This window comes from Sturnira hondurensis, unplaced genomic scaffold, assembly GCF_014824575.4.
Source record: "Sturnira hondurensis isolate 20B ecotype Veracruz unplaced genomic scaffold, ASM1482457v3 Scaffold0024152, whole genome shotgun sequence".
Taxonomy (NCBI): domain Eukaryota; kingdom Metazoa; phylum Chordata; class Mammalia; order Chiroptera; family Phyllostomidae; genus Sturnira; species Sturnira hondurensis.
In genome coordinates, this window is record NW_028096783.1 from 5,307,331 (window position 1) to 5,320,488 (window position 13,158).

General features: G+C 45.4%; 1 protein-coding gene across 1 annotated transcript in view; it reads left to right on the forward strand.

Annotated features, from left to right (window-relative positions):
• The window catches only part of PRDM10 (PR/SET domain 10), a 95,221-nt gene that overhangs the window by 79,071 nt on the left and 2,992 nt on the right, over positions 1-13,158 (forward strand). Inside the window, exons 18-21 of the mRNA XM_037038174.1 lie at positions 3,508-3,678; positions 5,747-5,887; positions 8,223-8,394; positions 11,286-11,389. Of these exons, the coding sequence (XP_036894069.1) occupies positions 3,508-3,678; positions 5,747-5,887; positions 8,223-8,394; positions 11,286-11,389 (588 nt within the window). The remainder of the gene's footprint in view (positions 1-3,507; positions 3,679-5,746; positions 5,888-8,222; positions 8,395-11,285; positions 11,390-13,158) is intronic.

Consider the following 13,158-nt stretch of genomic DNA (forward strand, 5'->3'; position numbering starts at 1 on the left):
CAGGATGCTCACAGAACTGGTAGATTATAGTCACAAATTAGAGGAACATAGTCACAAATTAGAGGAACATATGAAGGCTAAACTAATTGAAATGAAGGGAGATGCACAGGAAACCAATAGTGATGGAAAGGAAACTGGGACTCAAATCAATGGAATGGACCAGAAGGAAGAACAAAACATCCCACCAGAAAGGAATGAAGAAATGAGAATTCAAAAAAATGAGGAGAGGCTTAGGAACCTCCAGGACATCTTTAAACGTTCCAACATCCGGATTATAGGGGTACCAGAAGGGGGAAAGAAACAGCCACGAGTGGAAAACTTATTTGAACAAATAATAAAGGAGAACTTCCCCAGTCTGGCAAAGGAAATAGACTTCCAGGAAATCCAGGAAGCTCAGAGAGTGCCAAAGAAGTTGGACCCAAGAAGGAACACACCAAGGCACATCATAATTACATTAGCCAAGACTAAAATGAAGGAGAGAATCCTAGAAGCAGCAAGGGATAAGGGGACAGTCACCTACAAAGGAGTACCCATCAGACTGTCAGCGGATTTCTCAAAAGAGACCTTACAGGCAAGAAGGGGCTGGAAAGAAGTATTCCAAGTCATGAAATCCAAAGACCTACAGCCAAGATTGCTTTATCCAGCAAAACTTTCATTTAGAATGGAAGGACAGATAAAGTGCTTCTCAGATAAGGTCAAGTTCAAGGAGTTCATCATCACCAAGCCCTTATTATATGAAATGCTAAAGGGACTTATATAAGAAAAAGAAGATGAAAAATATGAACAGTGAAAGGACAGCAAACACACAGTTATTAACAACCACACCTAAAACAAAAGCAAACCAAGAGGACAGCTAGATCAGGAGTGGAACCATAGAAATGAAGAACACATGGAGGGTTAGAAACAGGGGGGTGGGAGGGGGAGAAGGGGGGAGAAGGCACAGAAAATAGCATAGATGGTAGGTAGAAAATAGATAGGGGGGAGGGCGAGAATAGTGGGCGAAATATAGAATCCAAAGAACTTGAGACATGTGGTTATAAACTAAGGGGGGCAGAATGGTGGGGGAGGGAGGGTGCGGGTGGAAGGGATTGAAGGGGGGGAATAGAACAACTGTAATGGTATAATCAATAAAATATATTTAAAAAAAAAAAAGGACCCATACATGGACTCACCTACTCAGACTCACTCCCTAGCACCAGGGTAGCAGCTTAGAAGGCACCAGTGGTATATCGGGAGGGACTGAAGTGTCTGGCATCAAGGTGAGCAGAGGCCATTGTCCCTTTTCTAAACCCTTCCAGAATGGAGCCAGCAAGCTGGTGCCATATCCGAGATTCCATCAACCTGGCTAACACTTCTTGATGTGCCTTGGAGACCCCAGAGACTCTGCCCCACCCAACTTACAGGCCCACCCAAGCTACTTTTCATATCATATGAATCCTGTGATCATGGCTCATGCTTTTCAATTTCCTAAATCCTCTCAAATAAGCAATAGTTGGCCTCAGCCACAGGCCTGGCCCTAACAGTAGCCAGGCTAGATTCACAGCTTTTCCTGGGAATCTCCAAGCCCAGCACAAGTGGCAGCCATCGCAGATTTCTTTATAGCTCAGGCACAGTGCCCCAGGCAAAATGGTCAGGGCTGACCTTGGCCTGCACTAAGTGGGAAACCCCAGGGCCAGTGCACCCAGTGGACAGCTACAGAACATGTCGGAGCACATCACCGTGACCCTGCACAGCTGACCCTCCATGGAGAGCAGAGGTTGGTGGTAAGTGGTCATAGCAAGTTCTTGCAGCTGACTGGCCTGGGTAAACCCTTCCCATTGAACTGCCAACAGCAGCCAAATCTCAACTACAAGAGGAGGGTGTACTCAACCCTCACAAAGGGCACACCTTGAGTACCCAGCTTGGGTGATAGGAAAGGCTGTGCCACAGGACCCTACAGGACACCTACTACATTTAGGCCACATTACCAAGACATGGAGTCAAAGCAGCTCTACCTAATACCCAGAAACAAACACAGGGAGGCTGCCAAAATGAGGAAATGAAGAAACATGGCCCAAATGAAAGAACAGAACAAAACTCCAGAGAAAGAGTTAAACAAAATGGAGATAAGCTATCTATCAGATGCAGAGTTCAAAACACTGGTTATAAGGATGCTCAAGGAACTTAGTGAGGACCTCAGCAGCATAAAAAAGATCCAGTCAGAAATGAAGGATACACTAATTGAAATAAAGAAAAATTTAGCAGAAGAGGGCAGGAAGCCAAGAATCAAATCAATGATTTGGAACATGGGGAAGCAAAAAGCAACCTATCAGAACAACAAGAAGAAAAAAGAATCCAAAAAAATAAAGATAGTATAAAGCAGCCTCTGGGACAACTTTAAGAGATCCAACATATGCATCATAGAAGTGCCAGAATGAGAAGAGAAAGACCAAGAAATTGGAAATCTATTTGAAAAAATAGTGGAAAAAAAACTTTCCTAATTTGATGAAGGAAATAGACATAAACATCCAGGAAGCACAGAGTCCCAGATAAGATGGATGCAAACAGGCCTACTCCAAGACACATAATTAAAATGCCAAAGGTGACAGATAAAGAGTCTATCTCAAAGCAGCAAGAGAAAAGCAGTTTGTTACCTTCAGGGGAGTTGCCGTAAGACTGTCAGCTGATTTCTCAAAAGAAACTTTGCAGGCAAGAAGGGATTGGCAAGAAATATTCAAAGTCATAAAAAGTAGGGACCTACAGCCAAGATTGCTCTTCCCAGCAAAGCTATCATTTAGAATCGAAGGGCAGATAAAGAACTCCTTAGACGAGAAAATAAAGGAGTTCCTCATCACCAAACCATTATTATATGATATGTTAAAGGGACTTGTTTCAGAAAAAGAAGATAAAAACTGCGAACAATAAAATGGCAAAAAACATAAACCTATCAACAATTAAATCTAAAAAACAAACTAAGCAAACAACTACAGAGACAGAATCATGGATACAGAGAGCATTTTGATGGTTGCCAGATGGGAGGGGAGTTTGGGGGAATGGGTGAAAAGGTGAGGAGATTAAGAAGTGTAAGTAGGTCATTACAGAATGGCCACAGGGATGTAAAGTACAGTACAGGAAATGGAACAGCCAAAGAACTTATATGCATGACCCATGGACATGAACAATGGTGGGGGGATTGCCTGAGAGAGTGGGGAATGCTGGGTGGAGGGGGGGCAAAGGGGTAAAAATTAGGTCATAGCATAATCAATAAAACATAATTAAAAAAAGAAATTTCCAGAGCTGCTCATTGGCTGCAAGATTGCTGGAACCTTGAGGTTGTCTCTGTGGGGCCTCACATGGACAGAGAGATGTGAATATGTAGGAAAGCTTCCAACATCTCCTCATTTGGGGACTTCTTCCATCTGAGCCCAGGGCTGATTTGTGAGTTCCATGATACACATTAAATTTCTGTAGGATTTAAGAGCACTGAAGTACCGTTATCAACTAATGTGTTTTGTGTCAATTTTGTAGACAACAGACCTGCTGACTCAAGCCATGACAGAACTGTCCCAGACCTTAACAACAGATTACCGAACACCGCAAGGGGACTACCAGAGGATCCAGTACATCCCCGTGTCACAGTCCACATCTGGTCTTCAGCAACCTCAGCACATTCAGCTTCAAGTGGTGCAAGTGGCCCCGGTACTGGACTGTGTTTATTTCCCTCTGTCTACACAAATGCCATATTGTCACCAGTGAACAGGGCATTGAGGCTAACCAAAGCAGCCAGCTCTCAGAGCCAGCCTGACACCCTACCTGTCAATGCAGTGGGCTTCTGTGTGTAAATTCTGAGTCTAAGGCATTATACAACTTCTTTGACACAGTCTACAAAGGGCTGTGGACTTAGCAGCGTCAGAGATTTCTGCCTGGAGTAGTCCCAAAAGTTCAGGCTCTAGCACCTGCTGTCAGTGGTGCAGCTGCAGGACCGTCCCCACACAAACCCTTTCTGAGCCTCTTCTGCGTCCTCACCCCTGACCACCCAGGTTCGTTACATGGTGAGGAGCCAGTTTGACAAGCCCTGNTCAAGCCATGACAGAACTGTCCCAGACCTTAACAACAGATTACCGAACACCGCAAGGGGACTACCAGAGGATCCAGTACATCCCCGTGTCACAGTCCACATCTGGTCTTCAGCAACCTCAGCACATTCAGCTTCAAGTGGTGCAAGTGGCCCCGGTACTGGACTGTGTTTATTTCCCTCTGTCTACACAAATGCCATATTGTCACCAGTGAACAGGGCACTGAGGCTAACCAAAGCAGCCAGCTCTCAGAGCCAGCCTGACACCCTACCTGTCAATGCAGTGGGCTTCTGTGTGTAAATTCTGAGTCTAAGGCATTATACAACTTCTTTGACACAGCCTACAAAGGGCTGTGGACTTAGCAGCGTCAGAGATTTCTGCCTGGAGTAGTCCCAAAAGTTCAGGCTCTAGCACCTGCTGTCAGTGGTGCAGCTGCAGGACCATCCCCACACAAACCCTTTCTGAGCCTCTTCTGCGTCCTCACCCCTGACCACCCAGGTTCGTTACATGGTGAGGAGCCAGTTTGACAAGCCCTGACCTAGGCATCAAATGGCTCACATCAGTGGGAGGTTATAAAGAGTCATTTTGATCCATTCTTTAATAATCAGTCAGTACCTTATTACATAGATCAGCGATTTTCAACCAATGTGCCACAAGAATTTTTAAAACATGCAATGCCTGGCTGTTTAGTCAGGGGCACTGACCTCTTTTCCCTGAGATTGTCAAATAAAAAATGGCAGCAGCCAACACAACACTAGCTACCTGATGTGAATGAATCAAAATTATACCCATGTTTTGTCAGATTGGCAAAATAAACATTTTTTGGTGTGCCACAGAATTTTACTATTGAGTTTATGTGTGCCGTGAGATGAAAAAGGTTGAAAATCGCTGGTCTGGGTGTATAACTGTGTTCCTTCTACTAGGCAATCAGTAGCTCGTTCTTGCTGATCAGGGAGCCAGAAGAAAGAGTGCCCAGAACCTGGTTTCATTTAATTATGCTGAGCAGGTGTCCTGCAGGCTCAACTGAAGAGTTGTTGCTTTGAAATAATTTAGTCTCTGAAAACTGGACACTTACATCAGAGCAGGAAACTGGAAGTTGCATGGCCCTGACCTTCATCTCACCTTTCTTACGAGAAGGCTGTTAGTTTTAGGGTTGGGAGGAGCCCATGGCTCCCTGGGCTTGGCTGTGTAACATGACGTGTGCACGTGGTTCTGGGGAAGGGTTTGTGGTTCAGCCCGACTTTCCGGGATGTCTGTGGTACATAAAAGGTTAGGAACCACCGTTCTGGTGGGTTAATAGTGCTGGGCTGTAAGCAAATTCTCTTCTTTGATATCTTTTAACTCATAAAGAGTGGGTCATTAAATTTAATTGAAACTTAAGAGAAAAAGATTTTTGACTCTTGAGAGCTTCTCATGCTGCTTATTATTAAAAGCTATATTTCTTTTGGTTCCTTCTCTTTCAGAATTTAGTAGTATTAGTGGCTTATGTTTTATGAGCTTAATTTAGAAAACTGTCTTTCTCTACAATGTTTGCCAGCTTGGCTTAGGGGTGAGCTGTCTGGGAGGAGGCGCTGGATCTCAGGTTCAATCTCTTCTTGCATTTGTCGGGATACTGGTGTGGCCAGACTTTTTCTCTGGAAAGATTTCCCTTAACCTCCATCGGAACATGTTTGTTTTCTCCCGCCCTCCAGGCCACCTCCCCTCACCAGTCCCAGCAGTCCACCGTGGACGTGGGCCAGCTCCACGACCCTCAGACCTACACCCAGCACGCCATCCAGGTGCAGCACATCCAGGTCACCGAGCCCGCTGCCGCCACTGCGTCGTCCTCCCAGGTATGTGGTTCTGTGAACTGTTCACGGGGGTTCATGTGGCCTCGGGCGAAGAGTTCATGAGTGAAGAGATGTTATCTTCAGACCTAGTCTCCTTGACTATTCAAATGAGGTTGCTGTTTTGGATCTTAATTTTTACGTTGGTATTGTGGACACACATTAAGTGATTGGCTTGTATCCAAACGCAGCCCTATGATACGATGTCCCGGAGATGACACGGTCTTTGCCTCCTATTTCTGATGGCCGGGTAACAGAATGAATTGCTAAGTTGGTTCTATAATTTTGGAACAGTGACTTTGAGGAGTATTATTGTTTGTTATGTTGATTCTATTATCAAGATAGCTTAGCTAGATCCATTAAAAAAACTATTATAAAGTCCTTACTGTTCTCATGAAACTTTCCAAGGTCTTGTCTTCAAGGAGCTTAGAGCCTAGTAGGGAGACAGCACAAGTGTGTAAGTAAGAGGATGTGAAGGGAAGGTGTCGTACCATGGAGATACTGCAGGCCCACCCCGGCAGTCACAGGGTCCAGGCGAGGGTACGGATGACGCCCGCGCACCACATGTTGGTGTGCTTCCAAGTCTTGAATCAAGCTGACCAACCATTGACTAAAATACGTTCTATCTTCCTGCTTGACACATGTACTTTTATGATGACAAAATTGGGAAATACAAGTAAAATAACAGTTGATACTAATTAACATGGTTCATGGATGGTGCCAATTCAAAGTGAATTGTGTTTCCTGCCAAGCACTGTGGATGGCACTAGCAGCTGCCAGTTCTCACAGGAAGAAGCTGGGAGGAAGGCTTTCTTCCTCTTTTGCATCTCTTCGCCCTTCCAGTTGCCATGGAGATGCTGGGGCCACACATGTGCATTCTCTACTTTCCTGTTTATTGGTGGCAGGTGTGACCATGCCACTGGCCACCAGGCTGTCTCGCCACCCTCCTCTCCTAGTGTGAGGTCTCTCACTCTGTCTCCCAATGCAGGCAGCCTCTCTGTCCAGGGGCCCCAGGTTTCCCGCCCCCACTAGTGGCACACTTTTAAGTCTCCCAAAGAAGCCTGAGGCTTGAGGGCCAGGAGGTTCCCCGCAGAGTCCTTGTTGGACTCTGATGGCACAGGGACCACCTCCCCAGGGCTGCTCCCCCTTTCTTCTCACCCAGGCTCTGCCCTGCACCTCCCAGGGCCCCACATACCCACACAGACACCCTGATCCACGTGCCAGCTTTGCACCCCTGCAAATGGCAATCCCGTGGTTGTCTGCACCCCTGCAAATGGTGATCCTGCAGCTGTCCCCTAGGTCTCAGGGACCCAAATGCGTTAGAGGGGTCCACATCCAGAACCCAGGACCCCAGTGGAGTACAGACCCAAAGAAGAGGCTTATAAAGGCCCTGAAGTGGGTGCAAGGCCATTTCTACAGGGAGTGGGGACTGTGGTCCCCAAAGTGAGGCCTGGGAGGGGACATGCATTCCTGGTGGGCATGTTTGTTGGCCTCCTGGCAAGTGGAAGGTCATAGCTGAAGGGCCAACTGAGATCCCCACAAGGATCCTTATTGCCTGGGTCTGAGAGCCCTGTGGACATGTGGTCAAGTCCTGGGAGTTCAGAAAGTTATGGTCAGCAGGGAATCAAGGACATTTTTGTAGAAGTGGTGTTTGAAACAGGCAGGTCTTGAAGGAGAGGTATGATTTTGACGTGGTTGTTGGGGAAGGCATTATGATTTGAACGTGGTCTCATTTGAGTGCAGACCCAGAGATGGGGAATCGTAGTGTATTTACAGAAAGCTGTTGAAATTAGTAACAGGAAATGAGGTTTGGGGGAAAGGTTGGGAAGGTAGGTTGGCACTGGAGCATGGCAGGTGCAAATGGCAGAGGGGAAGCTGGGACTTCATCCTAGTGACAGGGACAGCTTCTGCACAGATGTCCCCACGTGTCCCTGTGTTTCTCTCCACTGACTCTGTGGGGCTGTCGGGACATTCGATGGGAGCTGTGACTTCAGTTTGTGTTACAGATTGGCTTTGCGGCACAGTCAAGTTATTAGCTTCTCAATTATTTTAATTTCATGTAGTATAAATAATTTATATTTACCTTCATTTAGCTTCTAATAAGCTTTCTGAAATTAATTTTTTTGATGCCCTTGGAGATAATCCTTTGAAGACTAAGTAGGGTTTTATTGTTATGATTACTTTTCATTAATTCTGTTTGTATTTAAAATGTTATTATTTTAGCAGTGGTACTTTGAATATTTAACTCAGTTTAGCTTGATTGATTTTCTTCAGTTATTTGTGAGTCTTAACCATATTGGGCATTAATAGTTCTCTGCTCTTGTGTTCTCCTTCTCTCTAGGTAGCCGGGCAGCCTCTGAGCCCCTCGGCCCAGCAGTCTCAGCAGGGCCTCAGCCCCTCCCACATACAGGGCGCGGCATCTGCACAAGGCCAGGCTCTCCAGCAGCAGCAGCAGGGCACCTCTGTGCAGCACACGTACCTGCCCAGCACCTGGAATTCCTTCCGTGGCTACTGTAAGAAATGAGAGGGTAATGCTATAGGTCACGGGTGGGGAGCCTGCAGCTGCAGGTCATCCTTTCATCAGCTTTATGATGGATTTTCTGGATTAAAGTATCAGTGCCCGTTTTCTTAGTATCAGTCTGTAGTACATGTGCTTGAATGGGTTTCCTGACAGAACTCCAAGGCAGCACTCTAGAGCCACCCAGTTCGGAGACATTAGGGGCATTGCTGGAGCAAGTGTAGGCAGGTGGTGTACATGGTAGAACAGATGGGTGTAGGATATGTAGATAGTATTGGCTTGTCTCTTCCACCAATATTTATTGAGTGCCTGTGTATCAGTCAGTGTGCTAGACCCTGGGTGTACAAAAAATTAATAATCACATCACTAACAACACACCATAGCAATGTTAGCCAGCTTTTATTAAGGTCTTACTGTGTGCCAGGGAAGCTTCTAAACCACCTATTTATACATTCAGTATTCACAGCAACCTGTGGGGTAAGTACACTGGTTATTTGTCTCTTACAGATAAGGTATGAGGCACAGAGTAACTTGTCTGGGGAACACAACTTGTGAATGGAGGTTTGGAACCCAAGCGGTCTGGCTCCAGATACACTAACCCACCGTCCTGGGCTGCCTCTCCTGAGGAGGTGGGCCTTGGCCCAGAAAGATTATTAGCTGGGAGAGAGACAGAGAGAGATGCATAGTTGCTTTCAAAGCCCAGAGATTGGTGCTACAGAAGCAGTGAAAGGCTGGCTGCTGAAGGTCACACCAGGTAACAGGCTTGGGGATGAGCTGAGCAGCATGAGACCTTTATGACTGAAGATGCAGGAGGAATAGGAGTAGAGGGGTCAGACCTCAGTGGCAGGAATGAGGAGGAGCAGGGGCTGGGAGAGTAGGAAGGCTGGGCGATCTTCCCCTGTGCTTGTGTGGGGTTGGGGTGGGGGTCTGTCTCTGTCGTGATTAGACTTCGGCTATGTTGTACAGGTTCGGCTTGGAACTGGGCTCCCATGCTTCCATTTAGTTATTGCTCTAGTCTGTTCTCTTAAATATTGGCGGGCCCTGTGAGGGCTGAGTCTAGTCACGGTAAATACCAGTAGAATCCTGCTAAATAGATGGACATTTATACTCAGTTTAATTGCTATGAAAGAAGTATAGGCTGATGTACTGGCATTCTAACTTGGGATAATAGTATGAACTAGCATTCTAATCTGGAGAAAAGATTCTAGAACCGAGATTGTTTATTAGAAAAAATTTTTAGAATATATAAAAATAGAATAGTGTAATGGATGTCCCCAGGCCCATTCATTATTGAGTTTCAACAGTTACCAACTCAAGGCCAAGTGTGTCTCCTCTGAGTCACCCCCATTCTCTCCCAGTTCTCCAACTAGACAATAATCTGTATAATTTCATCAGTAAGTATTTTAGTACGTACCTCTGAAACCAAAGGAATATTTTAAAAAACCACAACTATAGCATTGTGACTGCACCTGAAAATAAATGACAGTAGTTTTTTAATACCACCAAATATCCAGTCAGTGCTCATATTTCTGTGATTGTCTCATAAATTTTTTCAATAGTTGGTTTATTCACACCAGGTTCCAAATAAGGGCCAGACATTGCAATTGATTACGTCTTTTGAGTTGCAATATATGTGCTGAAGGAACTGGGTGGTTGGTACTATAGGGTTTTCCCCATTCCCGCATTTCTCAAAACCCCACGTGGATGCTGCTGTTGGCATCCCTAGCTTATCACTGAAGATGCTTTCTGCCGCCCCTTCCACTTCCTGCAGGCAAGCAGTTCAATTCAGGGGCTCAGCTGGAGCTGGGTTCCGTTTCTCCCTGGCGCTTCCTAGCTGGTGGTGTGTGCTTCCCTCAGGAGGCACACAGTGTCCGGTTGCCTCTTGTTGCCTTTGGTCCACTATTTCTTTAGGGATTGCAAAGTTATTACCACCTGGCTCTACATTTTTATACACTAATTAGCTAGAAAACTCCACTGAAGAACATGACTTTACCTCAATGACCAGGTTACGCTGACATACGGTTTGCACAGGAATGGCAGGATGACTGCTTTAAACGCTTGGCTCCTCTCCTTTCTTCATCAATTTCCGAAATTGTTTTTTTTTCCTGGGATGAGGCTCATGCCCAGTAAGGGCTACATGTGGGTGAGTCTCAGCACCGCCACGTGCTCCTGGCTTCTGATGTGTGTCGGACCACAGCAGTGGTCATCCTTGGTGACGCGCAGGGCGTCCCGTCTTTAGCTAGTGGGAGCAGCTTCAGGTTGGCTCCTGTGTTTTTCCCACGTGACCTCACAGTCTTTTATGGCATTTGGCGTGCTGGTGTGACACCATGTTCTAGGTTCACACTCTGTTTTCTGCCTCAGCTCTGGAATCAGCCATTTTCCCAGGAAGCTCTGGTCCCTTATAGTACAGAAATATGACTTTGAGAATCAACTGGATGCGTTGGTGAACTTGTTTTTCATTTGCCTTAGTAAGTAACTGGTGGTGAAATAAAACTCACGTTAGGTCAATTTGTGATTGCTAGGCAATAGTAGATTCTTTGTGACCACTAATTCTAATGCGAGTATAAAACACAAGAATATTAAACTAACAGGTAAGTTTTTGTATCTTCAAGATTTTAAAACATCGTTGAGTATTTGTCTCTATGGGCCTTCAGAGGCCGAACCTGTGGGAGACGCAGTGATTGTTTTTTATGGTTGGTAACTCTACCAACCTCAGGTGACGAGCTCTTGCCAGAGATGCTTTTATTACGTCAACGGATCGGGTCATCGTGGGCCCCTCCCAGCAAAGAAACCCAGGGCATTGTCTCAGCGGGGACTGTGGTCCCTGGTCTACAACTCGTAGTAAAACCTGAGACCCCTGAAATGGGGATATTTCTTGTTTTTCAGCATCTGAAATTCAAATGATGACACTTCCACCAGGACAGTTTGTGATTACCGATAGTGGTGTGGCCACCCCTGTCACCACTGGCCAAGTGAAGGCTGTCACTCCGGTAAGCCATGCTGCTCTTGAGGGTTTTCCTGCCCACCCCGCCGCATCCGTCTGCCCCTCCCCCGCCTTCTTCCCAGCTGCCGCTGTCTGAGTTAGAAGTGCCTCCTCTGTGGGCCCATAACAACTTGTGGAGCTATAGAATAACCCTTATTGCAGTTTATTTTAATTATTGGTTTACTGCCTATCTTTTCCCCATAGATAATGAATTTCCTGAAAGCTGGGTCATCTTGTCTTTATCTCTTTATTCTCAGTGCTTTGCATAGGAGGCTGGACTATAGTAAATGCTCGATAAATACCCATCCCATGAATAACTATAGTGAACCTCCTGGGTCTGTATACGTATAAATTCATAACTGATCACCTTTTTATGTGCTTCTTGGAATGTATGTATCTCTTCACTACTGTTGGTTATCAACTTGGGTTGGGCAAGAATGGCATAACCAATCTGTTAGGGGCTTCTTGAAACCATTTTAAACAACTCAGCCATCCCAAGGTGAGGAACATTACCATATGTTATTTTATGATATTTAGGTTGGGCAGGTCAATGTTGATTATAACTGCAACCTGTGTTTTCATCTTCACGGTTAATTACGACCTGCCTATAAGTTATTAGGAGACAGAGTATGTGAATTTAAATGAAGAAAACTACTCTTAAGTGGATGGGAATGTTAGGGTGTTCCCAGGGGCAGACTGTTTCCCAAGAGGCCTCACAGAGCACCAGGATTGTCCGGTGGCCTCAAGACCTGATTCCCGTGCCCGCCCCCCGCCCCGGCATACTGAGAGCTCATTTTTAGCATCCAAACTCACATTAACTAGACTTAGGAGCTATGTGTAAATCCAAAATAACACTACTGTCAGTGAAAACAATAACTAATGTTGTAAAATTGTGTGATCAGTGAAGTGTTTGCTGTCTGTGGGACCCACTGTCTACCATTGGTCGGCCAGGAACTCATTTGGGAACCTGGTGATAGCCAAGGATGTTCCCCTCCCCTGCCACAATTCACATACACACAAATTTAATGTACATTTTGGGGGGGGGGGGTTCATAGATTCTTGGAAGCCCAGTTAGGGACCACCTAGGGGTCCAAGTACCCCTAGGTTGAGGACCAGCTCCCTCCTGCTAAAGAAAGATCCACGTGGGGCACCAAGCCATAATCGGAGTTGACTGATGAGCATATGGGCTGAGATAAAATGGGTATTTGCCTATGGCCTTTTTTCTGGACAGTGCTTGGAAAGGCCAATGCTTGAGTTTTCCTTTGTGACTTTTTTTGTTCTCAGTCTAGTGGCTAACCAATCTCCCTCCACCCAACACATTCTGTCTTTAAAACATTAGCATAAGGATATAGCTAATGCAGTCTATGAGACAAATGTCGTGGCCAGAGGAAAAAGGAGCAAATAGAAAGGCAGTGCATATTTTCATAAAGCTAAATTTGTTCAACGTGCGAGGGACTTTATTCTAAGATTGTGTTTTTCCTGTGCTTTTGAGAGTTAAAATATCTCTTATTTGACAGTAGTATTTAAAAAATGACTTTGCTTGGCAGAATAAAATTTGGAACCATTTATCATTACTTTTAATTTTGCTGGTGTTTGAAATTCCGCAGTCTGGGAACAATTGATCTTGACTAGTTGTCTTGAGGGCTGTTCTGCCTCTTTCATGAGACTTTAGATAATAACTCTTCTTTGATCCATTTTATATTACTCTTAAAATTTAATTGACAGATAGCAATCCTATTTTAGGAAGCTAAATTCTGAGGAGTAGCACAATAGCAA